The following is a 19,659-nucleotide window of genomic DNA, read 5'->3' on the forward strand; positions in this document are numbered from 1 at the left end:
TCACAGGAAACTAGTGAAGCCAAAACCTATTACCCCTTCAAGGTTGGTGTTCTGTCACTCACATACACAACAAATAGTTCAACGTTTAATGGAAATATTTACTGACAAATGTTACTCTCCCCAGCACTCAAGTGTGGAGGATTACTGTACAGTCAGATTCACAGTATTTCTTAGTATTTACAACCGCTGACTCCCTACACTCACCTAAAATTCAAGTCAAAAAATAAAACATGGAGAAAGTAGAATCTAGTTTCCTGTAGTGTTTAAGTTATTTGCAAATGAACTGCAAGCCTTATGAAGCTAACCATTTTGGTATGTGTATATAGAAAACGTAAAATGAAAACATGAATATGCCCTTCAACACATCTCTAGTCTACAATTACCAGAGTCAGGATGTAACCCTTCCAGTCAGCACATATCCACAGGGTTATGTTGAAAGAATAAAATCAAGTCCCACATTAGCGCACATTTAACTTCCTACATGTGTATTATTGGCTATTTTTCTAAATGGTGAACTTACTTCCTTTACTTCAAATGTAAAGTCTTCTAGGACACATTCAAAAGCTCTTTCAACGTTTGTCCAGTAAAGGCATGTGCTGTAGTAGTGTATAAAAACGCTACTTTATAGATTTTACTAGTAGACCTACGGGCACTGCGATTCTTGAACCCGCTCCTGCTGGCTTGCCCTCAAAGATCTGAGAGGATTGGATAGGTGTTAGGCTGGAGGGAGTTTCTAAAAAGACTAGTAGTAGCAATAAGCATAATCATTTACATTTTGTGAAGGGAGTTAAGGGCATATTTAAGAAGAGGAAAGCAGCCCTAGCCTGCCGTAGTTGGTCTACCACTTCAATAAGTGGGGTGCATTTCCATGAAACCCAGGGTCATTTTTGGTTGTGCATTCAGGAAGCAGACATTTACAGTAATCTATCTGGCCATGCTAGCATGAAGTAGGCTGTTGCTTTCTAATCACAAATCTCAACCATTAACCCATGTTGCCACTTCTGTTTGTTGTAGCTTGCCAATCTAGTGTCTGACTAGTTTAGTTGAATGTAACCACAGACCACCAGGAGTGCTTTGGTGCATAGAACATCTTGACATTCGACCACCTTGTCTCCATCTAGTGTCTCCCTCATACTCTTATGGTCAGTCTCCCTCTTCTCTCCTTCAGCACCACACGTCTGAAAACAGGATGAAAGCAATATGGTGGATTCATTTGTCATCCATCTAATTGTTTCCTATTAGTGTAGATAAAGGAAAGGAATCCACTCTAAGATGGTTGAGATGCACCCTAACAGGAATACAGTTAGTCTCACTGAAATGTTACGGTCAACTCAAAAGGAAACACATTCACATATGTACATCTACGATAAACAGGAATTCATTGCACTTGGTCACCTGTTAGTTCACCACAGTTGGTGGTGAGCTGTGACTCACCTGAAGCCTTTCAAAGTGTCATCTCTGTCCATAATGGCCTTTAAAAATGTATACAAGAGGGCCTTGACCATCCCTTTAGGAAACACTACAAGATTCTCTCAACCAATTCCGCTGACTCAATGACATAAATGGTTTGGAATGTTGCAGATAGAAATATACTGTATAGAATAGACACAATCCTACATCAAGCCTCCAGCCTCCTATATTGGTGAATTATTAACCCCGTCAGTAACAGGAGACAGGCAGGGATCACAGGACAGGCTTATGATATCCTAATACGGCTCTCCTCTACTTCCCCTTACATGTTGATCTTCTGATCTGAGAGGGCTGGAGAGGAAGGAAGGGGGGACCGGGATAAAGGAAGGTGTTAAGAGTTCCTCCAAAGAGCATGATGTCAGTCAGAGAAGGAAGTGGTTGCTGGCTCAGTGTGGACTTTACCCTGCTGTCTTGTCCTTGGCCACCTCACTCACATCCTGATAAGCTTCAGAACAACATTGGGGTTAGTGATTCCACACCCTTTGAAGCACTGGCTCTGACAGTTTACGCAATAACCTATTGTATAAGATTCTGGCTCCTTTTTAGGGAAGTTATGACTGCATGGATGGAGGTTGGGATGTTACAGTGAATATGTGCACTTCAGGCAAAAGTCCCTCCACCACCTCAGCCAATCAAGAGAGTCGAGAGAGGAGGAAGTGTAAAAGGGCAGAGGGAGGTGAGAGAAAGGGGGAGGAAGAGGGGTCAGATACTGGGGAAGGCAGGGGTGATTGAGGTTGTGATTTTCAGAGTAGTCTGAGTGCAAAGTTTAACAGAGCGAGTCACCATAACTATAAAAGCTAAAGTGGTGGAAAAGAGGCAGAGGGAGAACAGGGCCCTGGTTTAAAGTCTAGCACCAGTGACGCAAAGCTGCTCCTGGCCACAGAGGCAGCTCTGCTGTCACAGACATTAGTAAAGGACCATATCACTGTCTTGCCGTGGCTAGCCCCTCTAACCTACACTGCAGTGCAACATTCAATGGAAAGCAACTACAACTTCAGTTCTACGTCAACCCCTAGCCACTTCGTGTAGATCTGAGTTGAATGAATACACTATTTTCATGGTGAAACCATGACCATATTGCTTAAGAAATCATCTCAGATCAGTGCCTACATTAAGGACAGGCTGGCTGCCCTCTCTCCTACACTACACACCTTGAACACAACCACAGGGAAAACTCAGAGCCCATAAATACAGAACTGTCTGCACACTGTTCTCCATGTTGGCACCAAATGCTCCCGGACTCAGCTAGCGTTTCAGCTACCCGTCTGCCTGGGGAATTAATCTTACGTCAGTAGGTCAATCAATTCTTCACAGAATAAATAAATGAAGACACATTTACACACAGACCACCCCTGGCTGTTTTGGGGAATATTGATGAGCTTGACTGGTGAGCCAGAGGTGGACAGAGTTGAAGAGGAATTAAATAGTATTTGCGCTTGCTGCCAGGTTTGGAAAAAAATGTTGTGGTCCATCCACACTCGGCCCTCTAAATGTTATTTACCCCACCCCTCGACCCCATTAATAATGCTCAACCCCAACTTTTGTCCCTCATCCCCCAGCACAGCCCTCTCCTGCTCAAAGTGTGTCTGCTCCACTGGTCAGTGCCAGTGATGGGGTCCCTCTTCTTCTCCTCTCATTCTGGGATCTGTAGAGCCATCACTGCAGGTTTGGTCTTGAAGTATTGGTTGAAGCGCAGCACAGCATACCTGCAGGAGAGATGGGGAGGGGGGGAAGAGATGAAGAGATAGGGAAAGGAAGTGTTGAAAGAGAGCGGAAGATAATTCCATTTTGACTTAATGAGAGCACCAAGTATCCAATAGCAGCAATAACAATAGCCCAGACAGCTCCAATTGACTGGTTGTTAAACTGTCAAGAGCAATATGTCATTCATACAGGTGACCGGGGGGGACAGTTCTGTCATCACTGCAGGACTGATTGGGTTGCAGACACTCAAACCACCAGGGTCAGTTTCACCTCTGCAGGCCCAAGACGAGACCGCTCTCACTCTCTACGCCATTTTTCTTTTCACAGGCCCTCTCCCAGCTTTCTCTACTGGTCAGCTTTCTCTGCGTGTGTGTTTGTAGAAACTGTGTTTGTAGAAACTGTTGCAGACAGGCAGACCAACAGCTTTTAACATCACTTCACAGGAGACCATTACACACAAACACACACTTACCCCAGGAAGTCAAAATCGATGGAGGAGTACTTGGCCTGGATGAGTGCCCAGAAGCCCCAGAAGAAGTGTGATGCCTACAGAGAGGTCAAAGGTTAGACAGGGTCAAACTAATCAAAGTTTCAGCCCAGCATCTACCAAGTCATCTGATGGAGAGAGAGAGAGTGCGTGTTCCTCACCAGAGCAAACTTGTTGACCTGTATGTAGAGTCTCTCCAGCTCTCTGTCGCTGACCTCCTCTCCTTTCTTAGTGGACAGTTTGTACGCCCGCAGATACACACTCAGCCACTCCAGCTGCATCTCACGGCTAGGATACAGCCCATAGTCCAGCTCACTCATACCTGTAAACACACAGGTTCACACACACATTACATACATATACACACACACACACACACACACACGTCATGACTAAGATACAGCCCATGTATCTCCTCTTACCAGCAAACTCGTTGAAGTGGTTCCCGATGTCAAAGGCCTGATAGTTGTAACTAGAGTATTCATAGTCTATGAACCGGACATGGCCTGGAGAAAATGGAGAGGTTGGAATCAGTAACATTTGGATGTTATAATTAAGTGGATGATGCGAGTTTGTGGATGATCACCTGGGTGATGTTCTAAACTGATGACATATCTCACCCTCTTTGCTGTTGAGGATGATGTTCTAGACTGATGACATATCTCACCCTCTTTGCTGTTGAGGATGATGTTCTAAACTGATGACATATCTCACCCTCTTTGCTGTTGAGGATGATGTTCTAAACTGATGACATATCTCACCCTCTTTGCTGTTGAGGATGATGTTCTAGACTGATGACATATCTCACCCTCTTTGCTGTTGAGGATGATGTTCTAAACTGATGACATATCTCACCCTCTTTGCTGTTGAGGATGATGTTCTAGACTGATGACATATCTCACCCTCTTTGCTGTTGAGGATGATGTTCTAAACTGATGACATATCTCACCCTCTTTGCTGTTGAGGATGATGTTCTAAACTGATGACATATCTCACCCTCTTTGCTGTTGAGGATGATGTTCTAAACTGATGACATATCTCACCCTCTTTGCTGTTGAGGATGATGTTCTAAACTGATGACATATCTCACCCTCTTTGCTGTTGAGGATGATGTTCTAAACTGATGACATATCTCACCCTCTTTGCTGTTGAGGATGATGTTCTAAACTGATGACATATCTCACCCTCTTTGCTGTTGAGGATGATGTTCTAAACTGATGACATATCTCTCACCCTCTTTGCTGTTGAGGATGATGGTTCTAAACTGATGACATATCTCACCCTCTTTGCTGTTGAGGATGATGTTCTAAACTGATGACATATCTCACCCTCTTTGCTGTTGAGGATGATGTTCTAAACTGATGACATATCTCACCCTCTTTGCTGTTGAGGATGATGTTCTAAACTGATGACATATCTCTCACCCTCTTTGCTGTTGAGGATGATGGTTCTAAACTGATGACATATCTCTCACCCTCTTTGCTGTTGAGGATGATGGTTCTAAACTGATGACATATCTCACCCTCTTTGCTGTTGAGGATGATGTTCTAAACTGATGACATATCTCTCACCCTCTTTGCTGTTGAGGATGATGTTCTAAACTGATGACATATCTCTCACCCTCTTTGCTGTTGAGGATGATGTTCTAAACTGATGACATATCTCACCCTCTTTGCTGTTGAGGATGATGTTCTAAACTGATGACATATCTCACCCTCTTTGCTGTTGAGGATGATGTTCTAAACTGATGACATATCTCACCCTCTTTGCTGTTGAGGAGGATGTTCTAAACTGATGACATATCTCACCATCTTTGCTGTTGAGGATGATGTTCTAAACTGATGACATCTCACCCTCTTTGCTGTTGAGGATGATGTTCTAAACTGATGACATATCTCACCATCTTTGCTGTTGAGGATGATGTTCTAAACTGATGACATATCTCACCCTCTTTGCTGTTGAGGATGATGTTCTAAACTGATGACATATCTCACCCTCTTTGCTGTTGAGGATGATGTTCTAAACTGATGACATATCTCACCCTCTTTGCTGTTGAGGATGATGTTCTAAACTGATGACATATCTCACCCTCTTTGCTGTTGAGGATGATGTTCTAAACTGATGACATATCTCACCCTCTTTGCTGTTGAGGATGATGTTCTAAACTGATGACATATCTCTCACCCTCTTTGCTGTTGAGGATGATGTTCTAAACTGATGACATATCTCACCCTCTTTGCTGTTGAGGATGATGTTCTAAACTGATGACATATCTCACCCTCTTTGCTGTTGAGGATGATGTTCTAAACTGATGACATATCTCACCATCTTTGCTGTTGAGGATGATGTTCTAAACTGATGACATATCTCACCCTCTTTGCTGTTGAGGATGATGTTCTAAACTGATGACATATCTCACCCTCTTTGCTGTTGAGGATGATGTTCTAAACTGATGACATATCTCACCTTCTTTGCTGTTGAGGATGATGTTCTAAACTGATGACATATCTCACCCTCTTTGCTGTTGAGGATGATGTTCTAAACTGATGACATATCTCACCATCTTTGCTGTTGAGGATGATGTTCTAAACTGATGACATATCTCACCTTCTTTGCTGTTGAGGATGATGTTCTAAACTGATGACATATCTCACCTTCTTTGCTGTTGAGGAGGATGTTCTAAACTGATGACATATCTCACCATCTTTGCTGTTGAGGAGGATGTTCTAAACTGATGACATATCTCTCACCCTCTTTGCTGTTGAGGATGATGTTCTAAACTGATGACATATCTCTCACCCTCTTTGCTGTTGAGGATGATGTTCTAAACTGATGACATATCTCTCACCCTCTTTGCTGTTGAGGAGGATGTTCTAAACTGATGACATATCTCTCACCCTCTTTGCTGTTGAGGATGATGTTCTAAACTGATGACATATCTCACCCTCTTTGCTGTTGAGGAGGATGTTCTAAACTGATGACATATCTCACCTTCTTTGCTGTTGTGGATGATATTCTTGCAGAGCAGGTCGTTGTGACAGAGCACCACAGGAGAGCCCAGCTGAGACAAGTGCTCCTTCATCCACACCATCTCCTGCTCCAACACTGCCTGGCTGGGCACCTCCTGCTGGATCCTGGAGAGATGGGGGGGGAGGCGGCAGGAAGGGAGGGGAGACGGGAGGAAGTGGGGAGACAGGAGGAAGTTGGTTTATTGCTAGTCTTTATCTTAAAAGGATAATGTTTAAAATCAGACACGGAGTGCGTGTGTGTGTACTGTGTAGAGTCAGAGTGCCCAGTGGAGCAGTGCTGAGGGGAAACGGACAAGGTCCTGTGTGGTAATGGGCTTGAAGCATTCATCCAGAAGATTGACCGACTCCCAGTGTGTTAACTCACCCCTCTGTCCAGGGCCTCCCACCTCCAACCTTCTTCCACTAGTAGTACAGCAACTACTGGCTGGACTGCTCAATACTAGCAGTAACCTACCTCCCCATGACCTATCATCACCGAGGACCATCTACCTAGGCCACCTCTCGCCAACTGAGTGGCCAAGTCCCCAGAGCCTCGCCCAGCTCTCTTCTCCCTGCCTGCCCAGATCTCTGCTGTTGGCTGGGTAGAGCAGCAGCCAGTACCCACCCACAAGAAGACAGAAGCCTCCTCTGACAGTGCTGGTTGGGGCACACTTGTTGAGTCTACATGTGTGTGTGTGTGTTTGTACAGTGCAGGCAGGCTGGCTGAATGACGCATTAGCTCGCTACATTACCCAGGCATTCTAGGCAGGCTGATAAGTGGTATGCAAACATCTGTTATCCCAGTGCATACCTCCGCCTCCATAATCCACCTCTACCCTGTTGTTATGATCGCACTTATATAGGAGTCTGTATGGAGGACTTAATAGCAGACCCAGGCATTGAGGACAGGACTGGGAGACAGCTGGCCAGCACATATATGTACAGTAAACTGTTTTAAGAAAATACCTTCTTGAGTAAGAGGCCAAAGTGTGTGTTTGTGTGTGTGTTCAGATTAACTGGTACAGAGTATTGTGTTCAGGTTCCTCTTACCTGGCGTTGGAGGCTTGCTCTGTGAACTCGGTGGCGACCAGAGAGAAATATTTCCTCATCTTGATCCACAGGTTGGGTTTGGGGATGCAGCCGTTATGTGCGTGGATCGCATGGATACGAGCCATCTCCCTGGATATTAGCCTGAGGACACACAAACACACAATACATCATTCTGCAAGTATGATGAAATAGACAATCATTACAGAATGACTCCTATCCCCCAAAAATAGCTTTGTGTCCTGCATCCTGTTCTGATCAATGAAAAAGTAGTTTACTTGACTGTTTTTTGACCTTTTAAATGGTGTTTACTCTACACAGTTCTTATTGTAGTTCCATGGTGCAGCCAACAGGGCTTAGGACTGCCTAGAGTCACAGTCCCCCTGGACTTATTAGCAGTCAGCTACGCTAGGAGCTTGTATATTTACACATCAAACCAGGCTTTCCCTGCAGACTAGACAGATACCAGGATCAGCTTGAAGATGGTTTTCTAGTAAAATGTCCTCACCTGAGTAAGATCGGGTCCCTGACATCCTGTGTTCCGAGGGCGTCCCCCTGCATGAACTCGTAGCAGAGGCCATTCTGGAAGGTGCAGTAGAGGCGCGGCGCACAGCCGTTAGCATGTAGAACCTGGAAAGACATGCAAAGGATTAGACACTGATGACCTCATAAGACACACCAGGAAGTAGCCTGCATATGGGTCCACGCACAGGGAGTTGAACTTGGCTACCAGTATAGATGCCCTTAGTTTGATAGTGAAACGCTCTGAAGAGTCAAATGTGTGAACTGTAAATAATGTGTGTGTGTTTGCGAACCAGGAAGCTCTTGAGAACGTGTGTGGTGCACCTGGAAGCTCTTGAGCTCGTTGTCTCGGTCGACGATCAGCTCCGTCTTGTTCCCATACACACGCACCAGAACCACATCCTCTGGACTGGCATCCACATAACAACCCACCAGCTTATTAGTGGTCCCATCAGTGAAGAGCTGAGAAAGGGAGGGAGGGAGATTAATACAGCAAAAATGCATCAGGTCGCCTGGCGGGTAGGGGTGTTGGGCCAGTAACCAAAAGGTTGCTGGATCGAATCCCCAAGCTGACAAGGTTAAAGTCTGTCGTTCTGTCCCTGAGCAAGGCAGTTAACCCACTGTTCCCCGGGCGCTGATAACGTGGATGTCCATTAAGGCAGCCCCCCCCACACCTCTCTGATTCAGAGGGTTGGGTTAAATGGGGAAGACACTGACTAGGTATCCCCCTTCCCCACCAGTGAAGGTATAGTTTAGTCGAGTCTACTCTAGTTAACTGTCACTAGGTCAGTTGAGGCACAAGCCTGTCCTTGCCAGGAGTCATATCAGGAAGCATAGGCCTAGATGACCATGAGAAGGTTGAGGGAGTCACAACAGTCATTTCCTAGAAGGTCTGACTAGCTTATCTTATGAGCTGAGATAACCCAGAATACTGTACCTATGTCTATACTGAAGCTGGACAACTGGGCCAAAGGGCAAGGGCTTTCCAGCTAGGCTACTTGTTTAACGGCACCCAGACAAGGAAGCTGTTTGCATTGCCAGCCACTTCATTCAATGACTACTGTTGGGGGAGAAAGTAACACAGGAAGTCATGGTCTGCATGTGTAGTCTTTAGTTACATGTGGCTTTCTTTCCCCATCTCCTTTCTGACCATTGAGATCCACCCAATGGCTAATAACTTACCATATTCATGCTCTCTGGAATGTGGACAATCTGGACTAGTGATTTTACAGTGGGCAGATATCCATCCCCAAAGCTAGAGATTGCAGAGCGACTAGCCCCATCCACACTGGCCCGCTCTCTGGCCGCCCACCCCAACATAGCTGGCATTCCTAGCATGGTTTACCAGAGAGCTGGGCACACCGGCACCATGTTATGACCACACACACGTATACCGCTTTGGACTGCTTTATCCCGTGACAGTCCACACAGACCCAGAACACAATGTGTGGGAGTTTCTCCACGTATCACAGGCAATAAGCTCCAACACAACTGGGATAATTATTAACCAACATTCTGTTTTAGGTGACGTGTTCTTTAAATGAGAACAGAACTTCTGCATATCTTAGTAGGCCATCACTTTATTGTGGCTACAAATTAAAAAACCTTCTCCAGAGCATTGATCTTCTCTGTTGAGACTGAACCCTTCTCTCCGTTTCTAGCCATTCATGAGGCCACAGACAGTCAAACACGCAAAATATACAAAGTATCTCTTGCACACACACATCAGAATTGGCAGAAGGCCACATGGCATTAATGTGTGATAATAAGCAGGTCAAAGGTGATGGGAATGGGATGTGACTGGGGTGTTGGTAGGTTCTGGTGTTTGTAGGGATAGAGGGCAGGATGTTTGGGACTGGACACTAGATATTTACAGTAACAGAAAGCCCCCCGACCCCTTCCAAATCCTGTCCAGGTGGCTCAGTTCAGATCCAGTAACCCCCCCCAACCTTCACTTCTCTCCAACTAGTTTCTCACACATTCTCCCAGCTCACCATCCATATAAGTCTACCACTCAGTCTGTCCTCCCACTCTAGCTCAGTTTGTCCTCCATCTCTCTCGCACGTACCCATGCCTGGTGGGGGCTGTATTAGGCTGTGTGGGTTACAGGGACAAAGGCAGGGGGACAAAGCCTGTTTGGCTGGCTCCAATTGAGAAAAGCTGTGTTGGGAGGTCAACAGTATCACGTTCTCAGTCACAGGCCAGCCGGGGGGGGCAGATTAAGCCACACACACACACACAGCTGAGTCGACAGAGCGAACTTGAAATTGATCCTGACAAAAATGAGGAGAAAGAACCTACGTCGTCGTCAGGTGAGGTGAAGGCTTCCAAGCCACTCAAATGATCAGGAAAATGCCTGAGACGACTCTGGCCCAGTGGGAATACGATTCACAGAGAAAGTGGATCCATGCCTTTTGGCTGATTTGTTTGTGGTATCAGGCTGGGTGAAGAACAAGTTGGGGCCTGTCAATTCGGTCAAAGTACCCAGAGACAGTCACATTCTGGCCTCAATGTACCAAACACAGGATGACTGGAGTAAGACATGTCTAAGTTTGTCAGCACTAGGCAAGAGTGGGAAGTTAGTCTCACTAGCAAGGCCATAGAGCTGGGCGATATGGCCACAAATCCACATCCCAGTAAATTGACACATTTTTCACGACAACCATAAATCAGGAAATGCATGATTGATATTTTGATGTGCAACCTGTCAAAATAGGATCCAGAATGATCAAATTTATTTTTTAGCTCTTCAGAGAATTTGCTAACATCTTTGTGCTTATTGACCTGTAGGCTACATTACTCACCACCTGAGGAAGTGGGAACTCGAAACCCTTAGCTAGATTGCTAACTCTAAATATGACATTGTTGCTAACCATGTAGTCTAATTGAGTAATCAGTAAATGTAAAACTTTCCAGAACAACTGTAGTTGCTTTGAAAACATTTTCCCCCGCAACAGCATTTTTTAAAGGTGTGGATCAGCTTAATATTGCAGAAAGATTGTTGCTTCCATCAATGTAATTGTCTGCATCATTTCCAATCCCCCATATATCTATATCTATATACACGCGTATATACACACTTATTTTTGTATTTTTAGTATTTTTTTTAGAATAAACCTTTCTTATTCTATTCCCCACAAACCCTACCACCAATTGGAGTAAACAATAACACTGCATTTCCCCCCGCAATAGCATTTTTAGCAACAGTCCTGCTTCTCAGAATGCACCTCTCCCTCCTCCATGCACAGAGTGAGAAGGGGGAATGAGAGTCAGCAGCCGACAGCCAAACAGGGACAGAGATACTTTCATAGCAGGAATCAACATAATGCATACGCCATTACTGTTGACCGAATAATGGTTTTCGAACAATCTACAGGAATGTTGTGCTGCAAAAATCACTGAAAATGACCTGAGTAAACAGTGTCGGTAATTTTGGGTTTATCATCCCTGCTCTTCACGGCCCGAAAGAAACCAGTGTGTCATGTACCATTAGTGTCATCATCATACGTCACAAACACATTGCCATAAAACAGCTGACAAGATACAAGATTCACCCGATAGCAGGCCTACCTACTGCTTAGTGCCAGTGAATAATGCATTTCCCCTTTCCCCGACAGGAACCCTAAACGTGGAAGACATCACCCAGTGTCAGAAATAGGCCTAGGTATATTTATTTAACTAGGAAAGTCAGTTAAGAATAAATTCTTATTTACAATGACGCCTACCAAAAGGCAAAAAGCCTCCTGCGGGGACGGGGATTAAAAATATAGTACAAAACACACATCACTACATAAAGAGAGACCTAAGACAACAACATAGCAAGGCAACAACACAACATGGTAGCAACATTATTGGGCTGACAACAGCACAAAGGGCAAGAAGGTAGAGACAACAATACATCCCACAAAGCAGCCACAACTGTCAGTAAGAGTGTCTATCAATGGACATCATAACTCCAGTTGGTATGGAGATGAGTGAGTTGTGTCTTATGTGGGTGTGTGAGTGTGTAGCTGGGGGTGAGTTGTTTCTTATGTGGGTGTGTAGCTGGGGGTGAGTTGTCTTATGTGGGTGTGTGAGTGTGTATCTGGGGGTGAGTTGTGTCTTATGTGGGTGTGTGAGTGTGTAGCTGGGGGTGAGTTGTGTCTTATGTGGGTGTGTGAGTGTGTAGCTGGGGGTGAGTTGTGTCTTATGTGGGTGTGTGCGTGAAGCCAAAGTTAGGTGTTTGTCGGGGATCAGAAGTGAGGCAATTAAGGATGGGGATATGATGTGGTTATCTGACAATGGTGACTCACAGGGTACTGAAATCGTCTGGAAACGCACACTGTTTTGCCACTACACTGTCCATCTTATCTGAGAGGACAGCTTACAAAGTGTCTGTACTTACGTGAAGCTATTGAGGCAGTTGGGAATGCAAATGAGCTTTTGACTGTTCACTCTGGTGTTCACTTTATAATCATGACATTTTGATCAACTGAATTAAATTGAAATATTTTTGCACAGATATCTTCCTTGATATGTTGTGAATAACGTGTTTAAGTGTCAATGTCTGATAAATCGTTTGTGAGCATGTCTCTTGATATCGAAGGAGCTCCCTCAATCAGTGGGGCCAGAACCGTTTGATACAACCACTTTGTGCTCTCCTGAAAATACAGCTTTCACATTCGTCCATTTAGATGTGACATCTTGTCCAATCAAACTATTTTACTGAAGTCTCAAAGGAGTTTTGTGGAGAAAACAAAAAAATTTGAATGATCATTTTGCTATGCTGCTAATCAAGATTTAATGATGAATTAAAAATGCCATTCAGACATGAAACATGCACTCTGCATCTGAGAGTCGTTTCATTTGGAATCTGTTCAGTTCTAAAAGCAATATTTATAACAACCCATCAGTAGCCATCTTTGAACCTACGTCGTCAGGTGAGGTGAAGGCTTCCAAGCCACCCAAATGATCAGGTTTAAATAATGGAAAGTGTTGGAGAAGAACGTAAAAGTGCAATATGTGCTATGTAAGAAAGCAGTTCCTTACTCAGAACATATGGTTCCTTTTAACATGAGTTTTCAATATTCCCAGGTAAGAAGTTTTAGGTTGTAGTTATTATAGGACTATTTCCCTCTATACCATTTGTATTTCATTAACCTTTGACTATTGGATGTTCTTATAGGCACTTTAGTATTGCCAGTGTAACAGTATAGCTTCCGTCCCTCTCCTCGCTCCTCCCTGGGCTCGAACCAGCAACACAACGACAACAGCCACCACATCAAAGTGTTACCCATGCAGAGCAAGGGAAACAACCACCCCAAGGCTCAGAGCGAGTCAAGTTTGAAACGCTACTAGCGCGCGCTAACTAGCCAGCCATTTCACTTCGGTCACACCAGCCTCATCTCGGGAGTTGATAGGTTTGAAGTCATAAACAGTGCAATGCTTGACGCACAACGAAGAGCTGCTGGCAAAAACGCATGAAAGTGCTGTTTCAATTCATGTTTACGCGCCTGCTTCTGCCTACCACCGCTCAGCCAGATATTTAGGTAAGTAGGCTACCCCGGGGCGGCAGTTTCTTGGCACAAGCAAGTATCTTCTTATTGGTGTCCTTTTAGTGGTTTATTTGCATCAATTCGACCATGAAGGCCTGATTCACGCAGTCTCCTCTGAACAGTTGATGTTGAGATGTGTCTGTTACTTGAACTCTGAAGCATTTATTTGGGCTGCAATTTCTGAGGATGGTAACTAATGAATTTATCCTCTGCAGCAGAGGTAACTCTGAGTTTTCCTTTCCTGTGGCGGTCCTCATATGACAGCCAGTTTAATCATAGCGCTTGACGGTTTTGAGATTGCACGAGAAGAAACGATCGAAGTTCTTGAAATGTTCCGGATTTACGGACCTTCGTGTCTTAAGGTAATGATGGACTGTCGATTCTCTTTGCTTATTTGTGCAGTTCTTGCCATAATATGGACTTGGTCTTTTACCGAATAGGGCGATCTTCTGTATACTTCACCTACCTTGTCACAACACAACTGATTGGCTCAAACACATTAAGGAAATAAATACCACAAATGAACTTTTAACAAGGCACACCTGCTACTTTAAATGCAATCCAGGTGACTACCTCATGAAGCTGGTTGAGAGAACGCCAAGATTGTGCAAAGCTGTCATCAAGGCAAATATAAAATATTTTTTGATTTGTTTAACACTTTTTTGGTTACTATATGATTCCATGTGTGTTATTTCATAGTTGATGTCTTCTCTATTAGTCTACAATGTTTTAAAAAATGTCAAACTAAAGTAAAACCCTTGAATGAGTGGGTGTGTCAACTTTTGACTGGTAGTATAGTATATACAGTTAGACGGCGGTGCAATTTCTTTTTGTGAACAAATGTGTAATGCACTTTCCAAACTGTGAAAGGCAGCAATACGCAACAAAGCGTCTAGTCTACCGGAAAACCACACGAAGGGAGACGTATGACCTTTTTGTCAACGTATCCATGGAGCACAGAATACAAACATGAACATTCGTTGTTGTTTCGACTTAAGTCTCCAAGAACGGCGTAGTGACTGACAGCTAGTTAAATGCTAACACCACTAGCTTAGAACTCAGGTTGAATAACTACAAACGAAGTAACTAAATGCAAGAAAAGCCAGTGTGATGCACGAAATAGATGTTTTAAATGTATGCACGGGACGAGGAATATATCAAGGCCCCTGGACTGGTCTGATAGTTATGCTAACTTTAGTTAGCTAGCTAGTGATGAGGGGCCATGGCGTTGGCGCATCATTCAGTGGAGAGATGTCGAACTTACCTTGGTCTTGACATGGTTTATGTCCCACGCTGGCCGAAGCTGCTTTACCAGCTTCATTGCCCCATCGGTTACGTTATGTTCCTCCACGAAAATCGGGAATTTTCGAATTACCGGCGACCCCACAGGCACGTGTATCTCCGTCTCCATAATGTGGTTTATTTTCCGTTTCGAATTCTTGACAGATATGAATGGAATTCGTGACATACAAAAAAAAAACAACAGCAATTGTTTGTGAGCTGGTTGGTATAAACGGCTAACGGTAGCTAAACAAGGTGCTTATAAATGGTTAAAGCAAAGGATGCAACTACCGGTGAGGTTCTCGTCGTCGCTTATCTCCTACTTGGCACCGCCCTCGCGTAATCATCCGACGCTTGACGCGCATAACCGCGAGCTCCGAGCAACCAGCGGACTGGGAGGGAGCACGCCAACTTTCTAAGCCCGAGTTTGTCCGAGTGGAGTCGAAGAGCGTCAGAGTAGCCGCTTTTGTTTTTCGGTATTGTGACAAATAAACTCTGTGGGTGTATGCATATCCAAAGAGTCATTATCAAATAACATGAGAAAGGCGAAATTCATTACCTTGAATGAGGATTTACTTTTGATCAGAAAGAAACATGTAATTGTTTTTAAGCAACATTTTAGGTCCATTGATTGGTCCCAGACATTGACAATAACTTGGTCTGGGGCGCCCCCTATTCTTTTCAATATTATAAGTACCAATTTTAGTCAGAGTGTGTCAGTGTTGTAATGCCAGTCGAATATCAGTCGAATACCAGCACCAGCAATGTAATGGCATTCAATATATTTTATATGGTGTAAAACAAATAATGTATACCCTAAATATTTGCTATTTTAGGCTCACTCAAGCTCATTTCAGTTATAGTGTCACAAGTCATGACTGAGGGAAGGAAACTCATTCAGCAATCACAATTTTAAAAAATTGTATTCGCATTGTTATTGGACCGTGAACCCATAGGAGGCCATTTTGAAATGTATAAAAGCCTTATCCATTTTTCTGTTAGTAGCTAGGTTTCCATTCAATTGGGAACAGATTTTAATGTGAATATTCTAAATCAGTATGCACATTTTCCCACCAGAGATGAGTTTATCAAACTGACTTGTTACAGATAAAAGGCTGTGCGTGATGACGTAGTGCACATACAAATACCTTTTGAGGTTAAATTCCCAAGTACAGAATAACAAATACAAGTTAAGTGGGTTTCCATTGCATGTTCAACTCTACTATGGTTTTATCACAAGAAATGTTGAGTTATATAGCTCACACCCTGGTATTGGCTGGCATGTAAGCTCTAGCCAACACCTTGCGGGTGTAGCCTACATCAGTGTTTCCCAAGTCAAGTCCTTAAGTACCCCCACCACAGCACACATCTTTGTTGTAGCCCCGGACAAGCACACCTGATTCAACAGGTGAGTTTGTCTGGGGACACAACAAGTTGGGGAGTTGGGTAACCCTGGCCTACATACATGATGAGATTATTATTGGCAAAAGAGCTAGATTATTATCATTTGTTAAAAGGCAGCAAGCATCGATGATCATGTCACCAGAATGAGACCCTTGATATTTATACTTTCATCATAACTTATTTCATCTGTAGCCTAATAAACTGCATACATTCAAGACAAGTTGTAATGGGAGTGTCACACAACATGTAGTCGAGTGACTCCAAGTTTACTTTGATATGATGGTTATTACAGCAATATTTGCACATATAAGCGTTTCCACTGACATTTCTCGCATAATTCTAATCAAATTTATTTATATATATATACACCTTCTTACATCAGCTTATATTTCAATGTGCTGTACAGAAACCCAGCCTAAAACCCCAAACAGCAAGCAATGCAGGTGTAGAAGCACGGTGGCTAGGAAAAACTCCCTAGAAAGGCCAAAATTTAGGAAGAAACCTAGAGAGGAACCAGGCTATGAGGGGTGGGCCAGTCCTCTTCTGGCTGTGCCGGGTGGAGATTATAACAGAACATGGCCAAGATGTTCATAAATGACCAGCATGATCAAATAATAATAATCACAGTAGTTGTCGAGGGTGCAGCAAGTCAGCACCTCAGAGTATCTCTACCACTCCTGCTGTCTCTAGAGAGTTGAAAACAGCAGGTCTGGGACAGGTAGCACGTCCGGGGAATAGGTCAGGGTTCCATAGCAGCAGGCAAAACAGTTGAAACTGGAGCAGCAGCACAGCCAGGTGGACTGGGGACAGCAACGAGTCATCATGCCAGGTAGTCCTGAGGCATGGTCCTAGGGCTCAGGTCCTCCGAGAGAGAGAAAGAAACAGAGAATTAGAGAGAGCATACTTAAATTCACACAGGACACCGGATAAGACAAGAGAAGTACTCCAGATATAACAAACTGATGCAGATTTAAAGAGGAGTCCGTAATTTGCTTTCTAATGATCATGATCTTTTCCTCAAAGAAGTTAATGAATTTATTACTGCTGAAGTGAAAGCCATCCTCACTTGGGGAATGCTGCTTTTTGTTAGCTTTGCGACAGTATAAAAAATAAATGTTGGATTGTTGCTATTTTCCTCAATTAAGTTGGAAAAATAGGATGATCGAGCAGCAGTAAGGGCTCTTCGGAACTGCACGGTACTGTCTTTCCAAGCTAGTCGGAAGACTTCCAGTTTGGTGTGGCACCATTTCCGTTCCAATTTTCTGGAAGCTTGCTTCAGAGCTCGGGTATTTTCTGTATACCAGGGAGCTAGTTTCTTATGACAAATGTTTTTAGTTTTTAGGGATGCTTCTGCATCTAGGGTATTGCGCAAGGTTAAATTGAGTTCCTCAGTTAGGTGGTTAACTGATTTTTGTCCTCTGAAGTCCTTGGGTAGGCAGAGGGAATCTGGAAGGGCATCGAGAAATCTTTGTGTTGTCTGAGAATTTATAGCATGATTTTTGATGTTCCTTGGTTGGGGTCTGAGCAGATCATTTGTTGTGATTGCAAACGTAATAAAATGGTGGTCCGATAGTCCAGGATAATGAGAAAAAACATTAAGATCCACAACATTTATTCTATGGGACAAAACTAGGTCCACAGTATGACTGTGACAGTGAGTAGGTCCAGAGACATGTTGGACAAAACCCACTGAGTTGATGATGGCTCCGAAAGCGTTTTTGGAGTGGGTCTGTGGACTTTTCCATGTAAATATTAAAATGACCAAACATGTGAATATTATCTGCTATGACTACAAGGTCCGATAGGAATTCAGGGAACTAAGTGAGGAACGCTGTACATGGCCCAGGAGGCCTGTAAACAGTAGCTATAAAAGTGATTGAGTAGGCTGCATAGATTTCATGACTAGAAACTCAAAGGACAAAAAGGTCTTTTTTTTTTGTAAATTGAAATTTGCTATCGTAAATGTGAGCAACACCTCCGCCTTTGCGGGATGCATGGGGGATATGGTCACTAGTGTAACCAGGAGGTGAGGCCTCATTTAACACAGTCAATTCATCACGCTTAAGCCAGATTTGTCAGGCCAATCACATCGAGATTGTGACCAGTGATTAGTTCATTGACTATAACTGCCTTTGAAGTGAGGGATCTAACATTAAGTAGCCCTATTTTGAGATGTGAGGTATCACGATCTCTTTCAATAATGACAGGAATGGAGCATCATTCATTTTACCAACATAAAAAGATCCCACCTTGTTTAGCGTATTTTGATTTGTCACGTGGAAAGTTTAACAACATATATTTTGTTTCCATCAGGCCTGTCATGATTTTTTTTATCAGACATGCACTTTACTCGCATAAAATGGTTGGATGGAAACCTGGTTTGTAAAATGGATTTTCTATCTATAAAACCCATTGGTTTTATCAATCAATATATATATTTGTTTTATCAACTCCCACTGCTCTCCTAGCAGGGGTGGAAAGAGTATTGAAATAGTTACTTGAGTTACTTTTAAAATAAAAACATTGACCTTGATAATTAGCTAATTTAACTCAGGTTACCTGAATGTTGTTACATATGATATTTTCCATACATTAAATTGAAAAAGGAAGCGAGGAAATTAATGATGGGATTTGATTAATGCCCGGGCAATTAAGGGAACCGTGTTGGTGTTGATTGCATTGGATTTGAAACCGGGCTGCCTCCAGGGCATGAGCTGGAGGCCTACAGCAAAGTCGGCTCAAAGCAAAGGGGATGTAAATTAAGCACGTAGAGTAGCCTAATGAGTAGGATTCTGTAGCACGAGCTGGATACCAACCAGTACTCTACCCTGCACCTTAGAGGCTGCTGCCCTATTACAAAAATATAAATACTTCATGCAACATTTTCAAAGACTTTACTGCGTTACAGTTAATAGAAGGAAATCAGTCATTTGGAATTAATTAATTAGGCCCAAATCTATGGATTTCACATGACTGGGCAGGGGTGCAGCCATGAGTGGGCCTTGTTGGGCATAGGCTCATCCACTGGGGAGCCGGGTCCAGCCGATAAGAATACATTTTTCACCACAAAATGGCTACACAGTCGCCTCAGACGACTCCGCAGGTGAAGAAGCCGGATATGGAGGTCCTGGGCTGGCGTGGTTATACGTGGTCTGCGGTTAAGAGACCGGTTGAACGTACTGCTAAATTCTCTAAAATGACG

The 19,659-nt window shown here is 43.6% G+C and overlaps 1 protein-coding gene across 2 annotated transcripts; it reads right to left on the minus strand.

Annotated features, from left to right (window-relative positions):
* Positions 1-72: 72 nt before the first annotated feature.
* On the minus strand, positions 73-15,465 carry LOC118388506 (ethanolamine kinase 1-like). 2 transcript variants are annotated; one of them, XM_035777666.2, is made up of 10 exons: positions 15,345-15,465; positions 15,037-15,210; positions 8,563-8,700; positions 8,225-8,346; positions 7,720-7,860; positions 6,653-6,795; positions 4,084-4,167; positions 3,823-3,983; positions 3,647-3,720; positions 73-3,176 (listed from the first exon to the last, which is right to left on the minus strand). In XM_035777666.2, the coding sequence occupies exons 2-10, from the start codon at positions 15,181-15,183 to the stop codon at positions 3,104-3,106; spliced, it is 1,083 nt and encodes a 360-aa protein (XP_035633559.1). In that variant the 5' UTR covers positions 15,184-15,210; positions 15,345-15,465; the 3' UTR covers positions 73-3,103. The 2 variants fall into 2 exon arrangements, with proteins under 2 accessions (XP_035633559.1, XP_035633558.1); XM_035777665.2 differs by having other exon boundaries at positions 15,037-15,420.
* Positions 15,466-19,659: the final 4,194 nt, after the last annotated feature.

Source organism: Oncorhynchus keta, chromosome 10 (assembly GCF_023373465.1).
Source record: "Oncorhynchus keta strain PuntledgeMale-10-30-2019 chromosome 10, Oket_V2, whole genome shotgun sequence".
NCBI classification, from domain to species: Eukaryota; Metazoa; Chordata; class Actinopteri; order Salmoniformes; family Salmonidae; genus Oncorhynchus; species Oncorhynchus keta.